Genomic DNA, 18,455 nt, shown 5'->3' with positions numbered 1-18,455 from the left:
CGGTGGTGTTTGGGTCGGTGCGGTCCTCGAGATGGAAATTCAGGTCGCCAAGGAGGAGGTAGTCGACTGACACCAGGGGATGGGGGTAGTGATGTCTACAAGGTCGTCTATGAAATCTGGGTGGGGGCCAGGTGGCTTGTACACCAGGATGCTGCGGCTGGAGGAGTTGTGGTTGAAGTGGAATAGGAAGTGAAGGTGTTCCATGGTGGTGCATTGTTCTTCTGGGAAGGCCATAACACATAGTGAGGACTTGCGTACGATGGCAAGTCCTCCGCCTGGACGGGAGGGAGGGCCGATCCCTCCTTAGGGTGCTGTATCCGTCGGAAATGGCGATGACGATGTCTGGCCCCGAGGTGGGGTTGGCCCAGGTCTCGGTAAGGACAGTGATATCCGGTCAGGGGTTGTCGATCAAATCTCAGATTTCAGTGGCATGTTTGTGGAGGGAGTGGATGTTCACGAGCAGGCAGTTGATGAGGTTGTGGAAGTTGTTGGTATCTTTGTGTGCAAAGAGCACCTTCAACTTGTTGAGGCTGGTGCTGAAGTTGTACTTCCTGCAAGTGAAAGGTTCGTGGGTGTCCTTGGGGGAGATGATGCAGCAGTTGTTGAGACATCCGGTGCCGAGGTGGAGGATGGTTTCGGAGTTGTAACGGAAGCAGGCCAGGGAGTGGTTCAATGGAGATCCAGGGTTCCTGGTGCTGGGCGCAGTCCAGGCGCGGATGGGCGCAGACGGGCTTCCCCGGCGCGCCTTTGGAGGAAAAGAGGGGAGAAAGGAAAAATAAAAGGAAAAACAAGAGAAAAAAGGCAGCAAAGGCAAGAGTGAAACAGCAACAGAGGGAAGTACTTACTTGTGATGACCACACCACTAGACCACCAGGGATGAGGCGCAGGGACGAGCCTGCGGACGGAGGAGGGCCTGGAACTGAGAGTCAGGAGACTCTCAGTTCGTCTCAGGCAAAAGGCAGAGGCAGCAGCAGCCAGAGGAGCTGGGGAGGGCAGCAGACGCTGACCAGGAGGTCAGTGCAGTGTCCCCTGCTATACACTACGAGGTCAGTGCAGTTGCCCCTGTTATACACTAGTCTCTTTACAAACACTCCTCACTAACTGCCTAACAGTCACAAAACTTGTGATTTCCTCTAAATAACACTTTCAAGACACATTCCAACAGTTTTTAAAGCGATAAAAAAGAATGTAGAATGTTATATATAACTGTTACTGTAATTTTCCTCCACACAATAACCGGTATAAAAAAAATTAGCAAGTTCATTTGTCCAATTTGAGCCAGTTTAAGGAGGGGAGCTTTATAATTTGGCACATTGTTGCAGTAAGGAAAACATCCTGCAGAAACTAAATTTTCTCTAGGCACTTGAATGGTAGCAGGCTTACCCTCTCTGAAAGGCCTCTTGACTCCTGTCTCCAGTCTCCTGGGCTCTTTTTCCATGGACATGAAGTTGGTAGGTGGAGCGCTAGATGCAGGAGGATTGCGTACATATGCTGGCATCTTCTTCAAGTGTTCAGCCTTCCCAGACAAATATGGCACAAATTGAAGAACTGCTGATGTGAAGAAGTAGAGAGAGGCTCTATCAGTTTAAAGTCGTTGGAAATAGAAGTGCCTCCATGATCCCTAATGCCCACCTTTTGTGGCCAAGACAAAATTACATCACTGGAAGGCCAGAAGATGTTGGCAGAGTCAATACCATGTCAGCTTAGCATGGACTAACATGTCCCACTGTTTCTGTCATTTAAAAGACATGGCAAATCGTGACCAACACTTTCTCAGCATTACCTGGATTTCAAAGACACTTAGGCACCAATTCTGACTTTGTCGAAATCAATGGGCTTTTTACCGCACCAGATGAATAATGATACAAGGCGTACGTTATTTATTAGGTGCGATAAATAGCATGGGTTTAAAGGGAATAGCATGCAAATTGTGGTGCTTACTGTGACAAAGTCCACATGGTAACGTAAATATCAAACATTTTACCCCTGTTAAACTTCAACAGGCTTGACCTGCCGAAATGTAATGAAGAGTGGGATATTTTGTGTATCCGGTAATTGCTGGGTTCAGTAAATATCTTATGATGGCTCTTGTGTAGGGATTGAAAAAAACATCAACCCTCTTGTCATCAGGGCCTAGGAGGTAAATGAACACATTACTTACCCTTTATAATGCTTTTTCTGGAACATCAGACTGGGCCTGGAAAACCTTGATCAGTACCTCTGAGCACCATTAAGTGGTGTCAATCAGCTTTGCTTCAGAAATGATGTGCGCAGTGCCTATGAAGGAGCCACCCTGGCACACTGATATCAGTTTCTTCTTGACTATTTCCACTCCAAAAATGCAGAGCCAAGTTAGACTCATTGTTTGACCGGTGTGCCGAATCTATAGAATATTAGGGAGAACAGGCCAATTCCCAGAATGGAGAAGATAGGATGGTCGGTGAGGAATCTGCAGTTAGAGTCTCTACCAGAAGAAGAGTTACCACAGGTGAGTAACTTTTTATTCTGAGATAGACTTCTGAGCACACTCTTCTCACAGTAGAACAAATATCCACGCACTACCTCCCTGGAGGTGGGTCTGCGAATGTCTCAAACCAGAAAGCCTGGAGGACCAAATGGGCAAAACGTCAGTCCTGACAGACATGACTGTCCAAGAAGCAATGCTTCATGAACAAGAGGAGAGATGCCACATAGCAGCTTGACAGATATACAGGACAGGTACACAGCCTGCTAACTCAGTAGTAGCAGCCTTATCCCTGGTGGAATGGGCCAGTAAGCCCAAAGGAGGCTACTAGTTAGTTTATGCGTAGCAGATTTTGATGGAGAGTAAATTTCATTGAGATATGGTCAGTTTCTGCACCACATTGCCCTTCTTTGCTCCAGTAAACCCAATGAAGAGCTGATAGCCCTAAAGTTCTATGGTGTGATGAATGTAGAAAGCAGGAACTCTCTTTAGTTTCAGGTTGTGGAGTTTCCTTCTCTTTAGAAGGATGATGCAGAACTAAAAATATGGGCAGAGAGATGTCAGCCAGAAGGGGCAGAACGGGAAAAGGGTTGACAATCTTTGGCAGAAAAAAGGAACCAGTTTGTTTGTGTAAAAGATGGTGTACAGAGAGTAAAGTGATAGGCTTCTGCTGGCCTATGTAATGGCCACAAAGAAGGCCATCTTGAGCGTTAAGAGTCTGAGCAGACAACTATGCATGGGCTCAAATAGGGAGTCAATAATGAACATTAGGACTAAATTAAGGTCCTGTTGGGGCATGCTAAAAGGAGTAGTAGGGGACAAATGTTGTAAGCCCTTAAGAAAACACGCACAACGGGTGACAAACAGTGAGAGCTGACCCGGCAGCTGCAAAAAAAAAAAAAAAAAAAAAGATAAGATGGTGAAAGGTAACTTTTAATAGTGCCCAAGGCAAGTCCGGGATAAAGAGCACACACAGTAAAACCTCCGACAAGGGGGCTGACAGCAGTCAACATGACGAAAGAAGCACCATACCACAAATTTGCCCCAAGGGCAGGCATAAAAGGTCTTTGTTTATGGACGAATGGCTGCCAAGATGACATCACAAATCTTGGCAGAGGCATTCAACTGTTGCTGCTCAATCTCTATGTTGAGAGTGTGTAGATTCAGGTGTAGAACCCTACCCTTCACCTGCAACACACTGTCCTTTCAAAGCAACAGCATAATTGGAGGACAGATGCTCATTCTCAGGAGTTTTTGATGACAGACTCCCCTTGCCCAGCCTGGAGCCACTGATATCACTGGGGCCCGGTCAGGTCTTATCTTCTTCAGAACTTGGAGCAGAAACGGTGTTGGCGGGAAGGTGTACAAGAATTCCAGGTTTCAGTCTAAACACAAAACATCTCCCACAAGAGCTGTTTTGTAAACTCCAACGTGCAGAAGAGCTGACATTGTGCACTCTCAGCGGTGGTGAACAGATTGAGCCAAGGTACACCCCATTCAAGGAAGAGAACTTGCAGCACCTCTGGATGCAGACACTATTTGTGATTTGAAAATAATCTATAGCTGAATTTGTCTGCTCTGGGTTTCAGAGATTCTGCTAGGTGTTGCATGACCAGGAAGATGTCCTGTTGTTACAGAGAGGCCAAGAGGTGCAGGGCCTCCTGTAACAGAGTTGAGGACCCCATTCCGCCCTGCTTGTTGCAATACTCCATGCTGGTTGTGTTGTCCATGAACACTTGAACCAGCCTTCTTTTGATGAATGTGAGGAAGGTTTTCAATGACAAGCGAATCACCTTCAGCTCCAAAAGATTGCTGTGGGGCTAGAACTCTGTGAGAGAAAAGGGTTCCCTGATCTCCACCCCCTCCCCGTGACCATCTGAACCCAGAAGTGATGCGTAGGTCACCACTGTTCGTTCCAGGTGGGAAAGGGAGAGGGATCTGCTACTGGTCCCCTGAAGTTTGTTAGTCACTACTGCAGATCTTTTGCAGCCATTCGGCGTGCTTCACCAGCAGAATGCAGGAGGTCATCAGACAAAGCAGCCTCAGAGTCAGTGTCACCAACATCAAGGACAGATCCAGGACAGAGGTTGAAACATCAGGACCATAGCCCAATGTCCTGGACTCTCCACTCCAGAGGATAGGTTCAGAACTGCACAGTATTTAGAACAGATCTGATGAAAGGAAGCATTTGAGGAGTCAGTTGTGACTGTAGCATGTTGATACTGTATCCCAGTGAATGCAGGAAGTTTGCATAATCAGGAGGTAGGTGACAATGGTCTTAGGTGAGCCCACCTTCAGTAGCCAGTTGTCGAGGTAGGAGAAGACTGAGACCCTTGACCTCAGAAGGTGAGCGCCATCACGTTCATGAACACCTGGAGGGACGCGGGGGTGGGTGGTGTGGGGGTGGGGTCGGGGGTTCGAGAAACGGGACGACACTCATGACGCTGTAGAGGAGCACAGCAAACTGGAAATGCTCTTGGCCACAGGTTATGTCTGTGCACTTGCAAAAGAGGGATGTAAAAATAAACATCTTGCAAGAACAATGCAACTATCTAGTCTCTAGGGTCCAGGACAGACAAGACCTGAGCCAAGGTAAGCATCTTGAATTTCACTTTCTTTAGGAAAATGTTGCTGGGGCACAGCTCTAGTGGGGCCTGCATCCTTTTTCAGCACCAGAAAGTAGCAGGAATAGCAGCCACATCTTACTTCTGGAACTGGCACCCTCTCAATGGCTTCTTTGGCCAACAGAGCCTGCACTCCCTGATGGAGCAAGTAGATATGGTCCTCTATCAGCATTTATGGGGAAGGGAACAAAGGTGGAGTAGTTTCCACAAAAGGAAGGGCATAACTCTATCTGGACAATGTACCCACTTGTCTGATTTTATCACTTGCTATCAAGGCAAATGGTGCTTGATTTGGCACCAGCAGCATGAGTGTGCCGTGCTGAGGGCATGTTAAAGAGGCTTAGAGGCTGCAGCAGCTGAAGGAACAGGAGTTTGGACAACATGCTCTCTTTGGTTCCCACTTCCTATGTGGGAGCTGCATCCACAGCCAAGAAAAGGCTAGGGGGCTTAGTGACCTTAGAGATATGCCTGGGACTGTGGGAGCAGCCAGGATCCCCTACCGTAGCCATGGAGGGACAAAAGGAGGAGTGCATCTGGTGTGAGGCCAGGGAAGAGCCCAAAAATCTGGCGGTAGCAGGACTCTCCTTCGAGCGCTCAGGCGATGATTCAGCCTTACCACCGAACAGGCAAGAGACATCAAAGGGCATGTCCATCAGAGCCAACTGGACCTCCACTAAGATGCCAGTTGATCACAGCCAAGCGTTGAGGCATACTGCCACTGTGAAGGCGATACTCCTGTTGAGGGAATCAGTGATATCCAGCCCACACTGATGGAGAATTTTGCTGCGTCCCTGCCATCAATAATGACCTGCAGAGGTTTGAAGACGCAGCATTCTTAGATGGTCAAAACGCGTGAGCCTTTTGTATAAGAGGATCCTGTTAATATGTACTTGCACTACATTTGGACAGTGGGCAAGCTAAGAACCATTCAACATATTTGCTTTCTGGTCAGGCCTAGCCTATGACCACCTCCAGGTGGATCAAGGACCTAAACTGCTTCAGTACCACTTTTAACACAAAGAATTACAGAGGGACAAGGAATAGATTAAATGTTCAGTTTTATATATTTGATGTAATTTCTGCAATTTTGATGTTGAGCAGAAAAAAGCTGTGCTGCATTACTGATATCATGTGATGGTCATGCATGTAATATATGAATATACACAGTTGGTTTTGCATTACTTCTTGCCACTCTGCTGATTTTAATAAATAATTGCATAACTGTATAAGAACTAAGGCCAGTATGGGTAGCATTATTAAAAAGTGACTACAGTAGTATCATGTGATTCGTTTGCAGTACTAGCATTGTCTTTTGATCTATCCCTACTTTCAACCTCATTTTTGTTCTGTTTGTATATGTAGCCCAGGCCTGGTGGGGTACTATGGGCAAACCCCTTGGTTCATGTATACCAATAATGGCCTGATTCAGCATGGCTCTGACCTCTTCCAGGACTACGGCAGCACGTGCACGGCCAAGTTCCACAGAGTGTGGGAGTATCGGCCCAAGAGGTCTGTGGTGTTCATCAACCCCAATGCTAGGCTGGAGAAAGAGAAGGTTCTCTTTCTAAACATGTCCACCCTCGTGAATTTCCTGTCCAGAGGAGCAGAAGGGAACTCATTGAGATGGTTTGGTTGTCGAGGTCTGCACCACAAAGCTCTCATGTGTTGGGTGCTGGGTAAAGAAGGTTGGGACCCAAGGAGAGGGTTGGTGGCAACTGACAATCATCCTGTGCACTTTAACACCTGTGCAGGACTTGTCCCAAGTTCCCAAGGAGAGTGTCTTGTAAGGGTTTTGTTGAAGGGAAGCAGGGGCTCTGAAAGGGATAGCCTTGGCTGAAGCACCTCTGTTAAGACGTTGGTCTTAACCTGAATGAAAGGAAGCTGCCGGTTGAAGACCTCTGCTGCTCTCCTCAACACCACAGCGAAGGGTGCACCTTCCTCCGTGGCAGGTCCTGGAGGTAAGACCAGACCAGCATCTTTGGACATGCCCAGTCCGTCCACTGGCATTTCAAAACTCTTCACACCAGTTGTCCTCTTGGTAGAGGTTGGCCATCTCGTCAGAGTGGTAAAAAACAGGTAGGTGTTGTCATCGCCCCACTTCAAAGTCCAATTCCAGACTAGGCCTTTCAAAGGCCAGTGACAGAGTATCCAAGCCTGAATGTCGACATAGTCCTGCAGCGCCTGGTTCAATGTCGAGCTAGGCCGTCTCGGAGTCAGAAAAGATGATGAGGTCTGTGATGTGAGGTGTGGCATCGGGAGAACATGCTTCAGCATAGGTCGCAGTGTCTAAGTCAGTCGGGATCATAAGGTGGTTCCAGAGGGCCCTGCTGGCATTGGAAACATCTTTGCAAACAAAACCTCAGCAGGAGTACCTCTCGGCACTGTGAGACCTGAAGGTGCACCAGAGGAAGCCAGGAGTCCAAAAATGGAATACGTGGCCACATAAAACTCCTTAAGTTGGGCTGGGGTAGATCTGGCGAAGTCGGATAGGTGAAGCACAGAGCAGACCGGGTCTCCAGCTCTTTAGGAGGAGTGAAGGAGCAGGGCCTAGAAACATGAGATCGAGAGGGAGAAGGTGAAGTACCTTTGGATGTCTTCTTCTTCTGCTTCTTTGATTTGCCCAACTTTGATGATACCGACTTGGACTGCGAAGACGACCAATCGAGAGACTGACTCTGTGATCAGACCTTAGATTGTCCTCGAGATCAGGACCGGGATTGGCACAGTGCCTTCTTGTGCGTCGCCACTAGGAGCTTCATGGCTCACTTCCAGATCGCCTTGAGGTGCATCGACCGACAACCGGCACAGGGCTTGGAGTCATGGTCTGAAGGAAGCTGGCCTGGTGGGTACTTACACCTTATACCAGGTCCAGGTATCCCCTATTAGTGCGAGGTAGACAGTGTCTAGAAGCAAAGCTCTCTACAAGTAGCTGTGGATGAGCAGCTAAGGTTTATCTATGAGACATGCAAAGATCATGCAATACTACTGTAGTGACACAGCACTTGCACACATGAAAGAAAACACTCAGTGTTACGAAAATAAAGGCTCTTTATTACAGTAACACAGTACTAAAACACTAGATTGGCAATACTCCAATAGGAAGTAAGTAAACACATCAAATGTGTACACTAGTAATCAGTAATAGGCATAAAAAGAAATAGAAAACAGTGCAATAGCAAACAGGCAATAGTAACCCTAGGGGGAGCCCCAACCATATACTAAAACAGGCATGCGCAATGCAATAGGTCTTGCATTTACTTGAGTTGGAGCTATTGGCATTGTAAGTGCATAACTGGACTTTTTTTGCCACATTTATTGGTCAACCCTGCCAAATAGTTCTTCCTTTCTGCCACATTAATCCAGTGGTCCTGCATATAACTAAAGGGCTACTGGAATATTTTTTAAACAAGGTCTTTAAAACACAAACTACTCCCAGCTGCAAAAAATATTTACTTGGCAGTTGGTACAGGAGACATTGCCCGCAGGGCAATGAATAAATAATTGTTCTTAAAAAATGCATGCTTATTGGATCACTGTCCCTTTACTGCAGTCTAGCAGCAGATGAAACTTCCCTTTCATAAATGTGTCACAACTGGATCCAACAAAGAAGCCAACACACTTCCACTATTATGCAAAAAAGTCAAATAATACCTTTTGCCCGTCAGCAGATGTGGTCCTGGAAAATAGGAAGATGGGAAGCTTCACGAGCAATTGAGAACCTTCAGGGTGCAATATAGCACAAGTAAACTTGTGTATATGACTGTTTGTTTCCATGTATAGCCTACACTATGAGGACCAGACACATCCTGCTGGTGTTGGTTAACACTAACAAAGATAGACAAACACCATTGGTGTGAGGACCATAGTGCTATAAGGATGAGTGCATGTGTTTGTGCCCCGCTGTAGTGCGGGCAGTGAAGCCGGTGTCCCTACTGAGAACTGCTGCACTCCTCTTGTCAACCATGTAAATCTCTACAGAACCTGCACACAGTGGTGACTAGGACACAATCGGAAACAATTAGAGTGCACAACTGCATATCACTCAAAGCAGACAACTGATCTACGGAGTTAGTTCACCAAGCTAGGCTTTCTGCTTATAATGCAAATTCCCATATATGCAACATAATTGGGTGTGGTGCATAGTAATCTTGAGCATAATTGTGGTTTGGGTGACTTCTGAGGCACATGTACTATTTTGTGGGGAAAAAAGGTGGCAAATTGCGTACTGCCTTTTTTCGGTCAGTTAATTATTTTTTTAACTAACCTTTATACTAACAGGTCAGTTCATGGAATAAGAATAGGAAGGGGGCTCAGAATGACTTGCCTAATGATAACTGATTAGGCAGATTAGGTATTGTGACTTCCTCATTTTTTCTACCTTCCTAAGGGCTTGGCCTGCAAGATACAGCGGATGACTATTCCTGTTTTCTTGCAGATTTTTGATATATATATATATATATATATATACAAAAAAGAATAGAGAATTCTGCAGTAAGGAGCACTCTGCAACACCAGCTCATCTCAAATGTCTGTTTATCTAGCAAAGTTTTTTAGCACTGGATCAGCACAGTGCTATCCACGCCGAGCTAGATAGTGACAAATTCTTTTGCCATTTATACAGCACAATCTTTAAGCATAGCGTCACTCTAACCCTGAAAAGGATTTGTTTTGATATATATATATATATATATATATATATATATATATATATATATATATATATGGAAAATGTCACTTCCCCAGTGTACATCTGTTTGTGGCATGTTGCGCCGCAGATTCACATGCTGTGCACTGTTCCTGCCATCTAGTGTTGGGCTCGGAGTGTTACAAGTTGTTTTTCTTCGAAGAAGTCTTTTCGAGTCACGGGACCGATGGGACTCCTCCCTTTCGGCTCCATTGCGCATGGGAATCGACTCCATCTTAGATTGTTTTCCCAGCATAGGGTGAGGTAGGAGTGGTTGAATGAGGATACTAAAGATGTCCATGCAATGGAATAGATATGTATGTACATAGTTTGTGGTAAAGGAATATTTATATTACATATATACAATTCAAATGCAACTTAGACGGCTACAGGCTCCTGGGGAGGTGGGAGGGCGCATGTGAATCTGCAGCGCAACATGCCACGAACAGATGTACACTGGGTAAGTGACATTTTCCGTTCGATGGCATGTGTAGCTGCAGATACATATGCTGTGCAAAGACTACAAAGCAATAATCCTCCCGAAAGCGGTGGTCAGCCTGTAGGAGTTGAAGTCGTTTGAAATAATGTTCTTAATACAGCCTGTCCTACTGTGGCTTGTTGTATTGCTAACACATCTACACAGTAATGTAGAGTAAAGGTATGAGGTGTAGACCAAGTGGCTGCTTTACAAATCTCTGTCATTGGTATATTACCTAGAAAGGCCATTGTTGCTCCTTTCTTTCTAGTGGAGTGTGCCCTTGGTGTAATGGGTAAGTCCCTTTTATCTTTGAGGTAACAGGTCTGAATGCATTTGACTATCCATCTGGCTATGCCCTGTTTGGATATAGGGTTACCAGCATAGGGTTTTTGTAAAGCAACGAACAATTGCTTAGTTTTACTAAATGATTTTGTTCTGTCTATGTAATACATTAGTGCTCTTTTAATGTCTAATGTATGCAGTGCTCTTTCTGCTACCGAGTCTGGTTGTGGGAAGAAGACTGGGAGCTCTACTGTTTGGTTTAGATGAAACGGTGAAATGACCTTTGGTAAAAATTTTGGATTTGTACGGAGAACCACCTTATGTTTGTGTATTTGTATAAAGGGTTGTTCTATAGTAAACACCTGTATTTCGCTAACTCTTCGTAGTGAAGTGATGGTTATTAGAAAAGCTACCTTCCAAGTTAAGAATTGGATTTGGCAAGAATGCGTGGGTTCAAAAGGTGGGCCCATGAGTTGTGTAAGTACAATATTAAGATTCCACAAGGGTACTGGTGGGGTTCTTGGAGGTATGATCCTTTTTAGTCCTTCCATAAAGGCTTTAATAACTGGGATTCTAAAAAGTGACTTTGTATGTTTAATCTGTAGGTAAGCAGAGATTGCGATAAGATGAATTTTTATGGAAGAAAAAGTGAGATTTGCTTTTTGTAGGTGTAGTAAGTAACTCACAATGTTTTGTATGGAGGCCTCTAAAGGTGTGATTTGGTTTGCTTTGCTGTAGAAAACAAACCTTTTCCATTTATTAGCATAACAATGCCTTGTTGTCGGTTTTCTTGCCTGTTAAATGACTTCCATACACTCATTTAAAAGGTTTAGATAGCCAAATTCTAAGACTTCAGGAGCCAGATTGCTAGGTTGAGCGATGCTAGATTGGAGTATCTGATCTGTTGTTTGTGTTGTGTTAACAGATCTGGTCTGTTTGGGAGTTTGATGTGAGGTACTACTGAGAAGTCCAACAGTGTGGTGTACCACGGTTCAAGAGCCCACGTTGGTGCTATGAGTATTAGTTTGAGTTTATTTTGACTCCGTTTGTTGACTAGGAAAGGAATGAGTGTGGGGGGGGGGGGGGGGGGGGGAAACCTAAGCAAATATCCCTGACCAACTGATCCATAGAGCATTGCCCTTGGACTGAGGGTGTTGGTACCTGGATGCAAAGTTTTGGCATTTTACGTTTTGTTTTGTTGCAAACAGATCTAAGCCTGATGTCCCCCAGCGGTAGAAGTAATCTTGTAGAGTCTTGTAGACTTTGACACCGGTGTTGAGTGTTGGCTTTTATTAGCCAATCGTCTAGATAAGGGAATACGTGCATGTGATTTCTCCTTATATGAGCTGCTACTACAGCGAGACATTTTGTGAATACTCTGGGTGCTGTTGTTATCCCAAAGGGCAATACTTAGAATTGGTAATGTTTGCCCTGTATAACAAATCTGAGGTATTTCCTGTGAGATGGATAGATGGGTATGTGGAAATACACATCCTTTAAAGCCAGTGTTGCCATGTATTCTCCCTTTTTTAGCAAGGGAACTACGTCTTGTAGTGTGACCATGTGGAAAGGATCTGATTTGATGAAGAGGTTTAACGTCCTGAGATCTAGAATTGGTCTTAGTGTTTTGTCTTTTTTGGGAATAAGGAAATATAGGGAGTAAACCCCTGTTCCTTTTTGATGGCGTGGTACTAGTTCTATGGCTTGTTTTGTTAATAATGCTTGCACCTCTATTTGTAGTAGGTCTAGATGTTGTGCTGACAGTTTGTGCGTCTTTGGGGGAACATCTGGAGGGAAATGTGTGAACTCTATGCAGTAACCATGTTGGATAATTGATAGAACCCATGTGTCCGTGGTTATGTCTGACCAATGTTTGTGGTATTTTGTTAATCTTCCCCCCACTGGTGATGTGTGTTGGGGAAGTGTGACATTGAAGTCACTTCTTATTACTAGGGGTCTGCTTGGCAGGCTGAAATTTTCCCCTTGCTCTTGGGTATTGTCCCCTGTATGAACCACAAAACCCCCCTCTCTGGTACTGAGACTGGTAAGTGGGTTTTGATTGGGAGATGGATGGCTCTGAGGGTTGCCGTCTAAACCCTCCCCTAAACTGTGGCTTCCTAAATGTTCCCCTATACTGGGAAGAGTAGAGCGTGCCCATGGCTTTGGCCGTGTCTGTGTCCTCCTTCATTTTTTCTATCGCAGTGTCCACCTCCGGCCCAAATAGTTGCTGCTGGTTGAACGGCATGTTTAATACCGCTTGCTGTATTTCTGGTTTAAAACCAGAACTGTGTAGCCATGCATGCCTGGTAACTGCTGTGTTGACAGTTCGTGCTGCTGTATCGGCAGAGTCCAGTGCAGAGCAGATCTTGTTGTTGGAGATGGCCTGTCCCTCCTCCACCACCTGTTGAGCCCGTTTTTGATGTTCTTTTGGTGAATGCTGAATAATAGCCTGCATTTCGTCCCAATGTGCTCTGTCGTAACGGGCGAGGAGGGCCTGTGAATTGGCTATACACCACTGGTTGGCCGTTTGCGACCCCACTCCTTTTCCTGCCGTGTCAAATTTACGGCTTTCTTTATCAGGGGGTGGCTCATCCCCTGACGATTGAGAATTTGCCCGCTTTCTTGCGCCTCCCACTACAACAGAGTCCGGAGGAACTGCTGTGTAATAAACACAGGGTCTGACAGGGGAGGTTTATATTTTTTCTCTACCCTCGGTGTAATGGCCCTTCCCTTGACCGGTTCCTGAAAGACCTGTTGTGCATGCTTAAGCATGCCTGGTAACATTGGCAGGCTTTGATATGATGCATGCGTGGATGCCAGTGTATTAAAAGTCATCCTCCACTGGTTCTGAATGCATAGTGACATTATGGAATGTCGCCGCCCTTGCCAGTACTTGTGTGTAGGATGTGCTATCCTCTGGAGGAGAAAGCTTTGAAGGAGAACACTCAGGACTGTTGTCTGAAACTGGTGGTCGTATAGGTCCCAGGGGTCCGCATCGTCCTGCGTCTGCACAGTATGTGTGGGTGACTGTGCAGTTGGTGTGCCAACTGGTGACCTTGTCCATTGTGGCGAGTGAGGTGGCGACATTTCTGGTGAGAAATGTGGGATCGGTGACCTTTCTCTAACCACCTTTGCTCTTGGCTGCTCAGTTTCAGTCTCTGCATGAAAAGCCAATTTTCTTTTAAACTTGAGCGGAGGGATGGTTTGAATTTTTCCTGTGTCCTTCTGGATTTGTAACCCTGGTTGAGTTTGGTCAAGCTCTTCCAAATCCAACTCCTGCTCAAACCTGTGCCTCTCTTTAAGTTGTTGGGAGAGCACATGTTCTTCTGTATAAGAAGTCTTTTTCGGTACCGAAACACCCATGGATACGGTCGGTCTTGGGTCCGATAGGCTCTTTCAAGGCTTATTCGATTCGACCAATCGATGTCGACTCTTTTCTTGTGGGTCGAGCCATGGCCTTCCGGCAGTGGCGTCCCCGGGGCCTTCTGTTTTTTCACCTGATTTTGGGGCTGGTCCGGGGCAGGTGTACTCACTTTTTGTCCTGCCGTCGGTGGCCGGTCTCCGTCGGAGTCATCCGATTCCGAACCCTGGATCGAGATAGCCATCTCTTCCTCCTCGACGTCGAGGTGTTGTGTCGACTTCGATGCCATCTGCAAAAGCCTTGCTCGTCGACCTCTCAAGGTCTTCTTCGACCGAAAAGCCTTGCAGGCCTCACAGGTATCCTCTCTGTGTTCTGGCGACAAACACAGATTACAGACCCGATGCTGGTCTGTATAAGGATACTTGGCGTGGCACGTCAGACAGAAACGGAAGGGGGTCCGGTCCATGAGTCTTCGACGACGGGTGTGGTCGGGCCGACAAGGCCTCGGTTAAGTGCGGAAGCCCGAAGGACCGCCGAAGCGGTTGTCTCGTCGGTGCCGATGTATCTATAGAAAACCGGTCTCGAACGCAACAATACTGACGGATTTCAATGATTTTTTAAACTTTCCCGATTCGAATTACGGAGCGAAGAGGAACACGTCCGAACCCAATGGTGGAAAGAAAACAATCTAAGATGGAATCGATGCCCATGCGCAATGGAGCCGAAAGGGAGGAGTCACTCGGTCCCGTGACTCGAAAAGACTGCTTCGAAGAAAAACACTTGTAACACTTGGAACAGTGCACAGCATGTGTATCTGCAACTACACATGCCATAGAACATATATATATATATATATATATATATATGGAAAATGTCGCTTACCCAGTGTACATATGTTCGTGGCATGTTCCGCTGCAGATTCACATGCTATGCATATTCTGCCATCTAGTGTTACAAGTTGTTTTTCTTCGAAGAGGTATTTTTGAGTCACAGGATTGAGTGACTCCTCCTCTTCTGCTAAATTGCGCATAAGCATCGACTCCATGTTAGATTGTTTTCCCGCAGAGGGTAAGGTAGGAGTGATAGAGTATAAAGAAAAGAGATGTGCATGCAAATGGAATATATATATATATATATATATATATATATATATATATATATATATATATATATATATATATATACACATACATATACATACACACACATATGTACAAGTGAATGTTGAACTTAAATGGCTACAGGCTCCCGGGGAGGTGGGAGGGTACATGTGAATCTGCAGCGGAACATGCCACGAACAGATGTACACTGGATGAGTGACATTTTCCATTCAATGGCATGTGTACCTGCAGATACACATGCTATGCATAGACTACAAAGCAGTTTTACCTCCCATATGTGGTGGTCAGCCTGTAGGAGTTGAAGTTGTTTGAAATAGTGTTCTTAGTACAGCCTGTCCTACTGTTGCCTGTTGGGTTGCAAACACATCTACACAGTAATGCTTCGTAAATGTATGTGGTGTTGACCAAGTGGCTGCTTTACAGATTTCGGCAACTGGTATGTTTCCTAAGAAAGCCATTGTAGCTCCTTTTTTGCGGGTGGAGTGTGCTTTATGTGTAACTAATAGCTGCCTCTTAGCTTTTAGGTAACATGTTTGGATGCATTTTACTATCTATCTAGCTAGCCCTTGCTTTGTAATAGGGTTACCAGTATTTGTTTTTTGGAACGCCACAAATAATTGCTGGGTTTTTCTAATTGATTTAGTTCTATGTAATACATTAGAGCTCTTTTAATGTCTAATGTATGCAGGGCTCTTTCTGCTGAAGAGTCTGGCTGTGGGAAGAAGACTGGTAGTTCCACTGTTTGATTGATATGAAACGGTAATTTAACCTTTGGGAGAAATTTTGGGTTTGTTCGAAGTACAACTTTATGTTTGTGTACTTGTATGAATGGTTCTTAAATATTGAAAGCTTGTATTTCACTAACTCTTCTTAATGAAGTAATTGCAACTAGGAAGGCAACTTTCCATGTTGGGTATTGAATCTGACATGAATCCAGAGGTTCAAATGGTGGACGTGTAAGGCGTGCGAGTACTATGTTTAGGTTCCACGAAGGCACTGGCGGTGTTCTAGGTGGAATAATGCATTCTAATCCTTCCATGAAGGCTTTGATAACAGGGACTCTAAATAAAGAGCTGTGTTGTATATTCTGCAAATACGCAGTGTGATGTATTATAATGGATGAAAAGGCTAGATTTGCTTTTTGTAAATGAAGCAAATAACTTACAATGTCTTGTATTGACGCTGAAAGAGGGGCAATTTGTTTAGATGACAGTAATATACAAATATTTTCCATTTGTTTGCATAACACTGCCTGGTAGTGGGTTTTCTTGCTTGCTTAATTACTTCCATACATTCTGTTGGTAGTTGTAAATACCCAAATTCTATGACCTCAGGAGCCAAATCGTCAGATTGAGTGTTTTGGGATTTGGGTGCCTGATCTGCCCTTTGTTTTGTGTTAATAGGTCTGGTCTGTTTGGGAGTTTGGAGTGTGGTACTACTGACAGGTCTAATAGTGTTGTGTACCACGGCTGACGTGCCCACGTTGGCGCTCTGAGTATCAGATTGAGCGTGTTTTGATACAATTTGTTGACTAGAAATGGAATGAGTGGGAGAGGGGGAAAATATCCCTGACCAATTGATCCATACAGCATTGCCCTTGGATAAGGGATGTGGTTATCTGTATGTGAAGTTTTGGCATTTTGCGTTTTCGCTGGTGGTGAACAGATCTATGACTGGTGTGCCCCATTGTTGAAAGTATTTTTGAAGTACTTGAGATTGAATCTCCCACTTGTGTGTCTGTTGATGATTTCTGCTGAGAACATCTGCTAATTGGTTGTGTATCCCTGGAATGTATTATGCTACCAGGTGAATTTGGTTGTGTATTGCCCATTTCCAAATTTCTTGAGTTAGGAGGGTGAGTTTGGACGAATGTGTCCCTCCCTGTTTGTTTAGGTAATACATAGTGGTCATATTGTCTGTTTTGATCAGGACATTCTTGTGAATGAGGAGAGGCTGAAAAGCTTTGAGTGCTAGGAAGACAGCTAACAAGTCTAAGTGATTTATGTGTAGCTGTTTGTGTTGGGCATCCCATTGTCCTTGGATGTTGCGATTGTTGAGGTGAGCTCCCCAACCAATCATTGATGCATCTGTTGTAATTATGGTCTGAGGCACAGGGTCTTGAAATGGCCGCCCTTTGTTTAGATTTGTGGAATTCCACCACTGAAGGGACATGTATGTTTGGTGGTCTATCAACACTAGATCTTGAAGTTGACCCGGTGCTTGTGACCATTGTTGTGCAAGGCACTGTTGCAAGGGCCGCATGTTTAGTCTTGCATGTGGAACAACTGCAATACATGATGCCATCATCCCTAATATTTTCATGACAAACTTGACAGTGTACTGTTGACCTGTCTGTATTTGTGCTATTATATACTGGAATACTTGTATTCTCTGCGTATCTGGACTTGCAAGCGCTTTTTGAGTATTTAGTATTGCCCCTAAATACTGTTGTATTTGCGCAGGCTGTAGTTGTGACTTTTGGTAATTTATTGAGAACCCTAGTGAGTGCAGGGTTTGTATTACATAATGCGCATGGTTTTGACACTGCGTATGACTGATTTTATCAGCCAATCGTCTAGACATGGAAAGACATGTCTTCTTAGGTAGGCTGCGAGTACCACTAGGCACTTTGTGAATACCCTTGGAGCTGTTGTTATTCCAAAGGGTAACACCTTGAACTGATAGTGCTTTCCTTGAATGACAAGCCTGAGATATTTTCTGTGCTCAGGATGATTGGGTATATGAAAATACGCATCTTTGAAGTCTAATGTTGCCATGAAATTGTGTTTTCGAAGTAGTGGGATAACATCCTGTAGAGTTACCACGTGAAAGTGTTCTGACAGGATGTAAAGATTGAGGGTCCTGACATCTAATATTGGCCTTAGGGTGCCATCCTTTTTGGGAATGAGGAAATACGGTGAGTAGACTCCTGTCCCTACTTGATTTTGTGGCACGGCTTCTATTGCTTGTTTGAGTAACAGAGATTTGACTTCTTCCTTTAAGAGAATGATATGGTCTGTGGATAGTTTGTGTGGTTTTGGTGGAATGTTTGGTGGAGTTTGTATCAATTCTAGGCAATAGCCATTGTGGATAATTGATAATACCCAGTTGTCTGTGGTAATGCTTAGCAAATTGTTGTGGAACTTTTGCAGTCTTCCTCCCACAGGGGAGGTGTGGATTTGATTGGAATGGCACAAGTCACTGTTTACTTTGTTGTGAGGCTTGTTTAGGTGTTTGATATTTCCCCCTGCCTCTGGGGTACTGGCCTCTATATGTGCTTTTAAAACCACCTCGTTGGTATTGAGATTGGTAGGCCGGCTTTGGCTGTGAAGTGGATGCCTCCGCAGTTTGAGCCCTAAATCCACCTCGAAACTGGGGTTTGCGAAAGGATCCCCTGTATTGTGTGGTGTATAGTGCACTCATGGCTTTTTGCGGTGTCTG

At 45.0% G+C, this 18,455-nt stretch overlaps 1 protein-coding gene across 13 annotated transcripts in view; it reads right to left on the bottom strand.

Annotated features, from left to right (window-relative positions):
- LOC138261643 (uncharacterized) overlaps nt 1-18,455 on the bottom strand; it is a 1,036,964-nt gene that overhangs the window by 586,238 nt on the left and 432,271 nt on the right. For 12 of the 13 annotated variants that reach the window (XM_069210793.1, XM_069210797.1, XM_069210802.1 and 9 more), the window contains one exon: nt 1,384-1,551. In XM_069210793.1, the coding sequence (XP_069066894.1) occupies nt 1,384-1,551 (168 nt within the window). The remainder of the gene's footprint in view (nt 1-1,383; nt 1,552-18,455) is intronic. The other variant, XM_069210796.1, reaches the window with a different exon arrangement.

This window comes from Pleurodeles waltl, chromosome 10 (genome assembly GCF_031143425.1).
Source record: "Pleurodeles waltl isolate 20211129_DDA chromosome 10, aPleWal1.hap1.20221129, whole genome shotgun sequence".
Taxonomy (NCBI): Eukaryota; Metazoa; Chordata; class Amphibia; order Caudata; family Salamandridae; genus Pleurodeles; species Pleurodeles waltl.
This window is presented reverse-complemented; position numbering and strand designations above follow the sequence as displayed.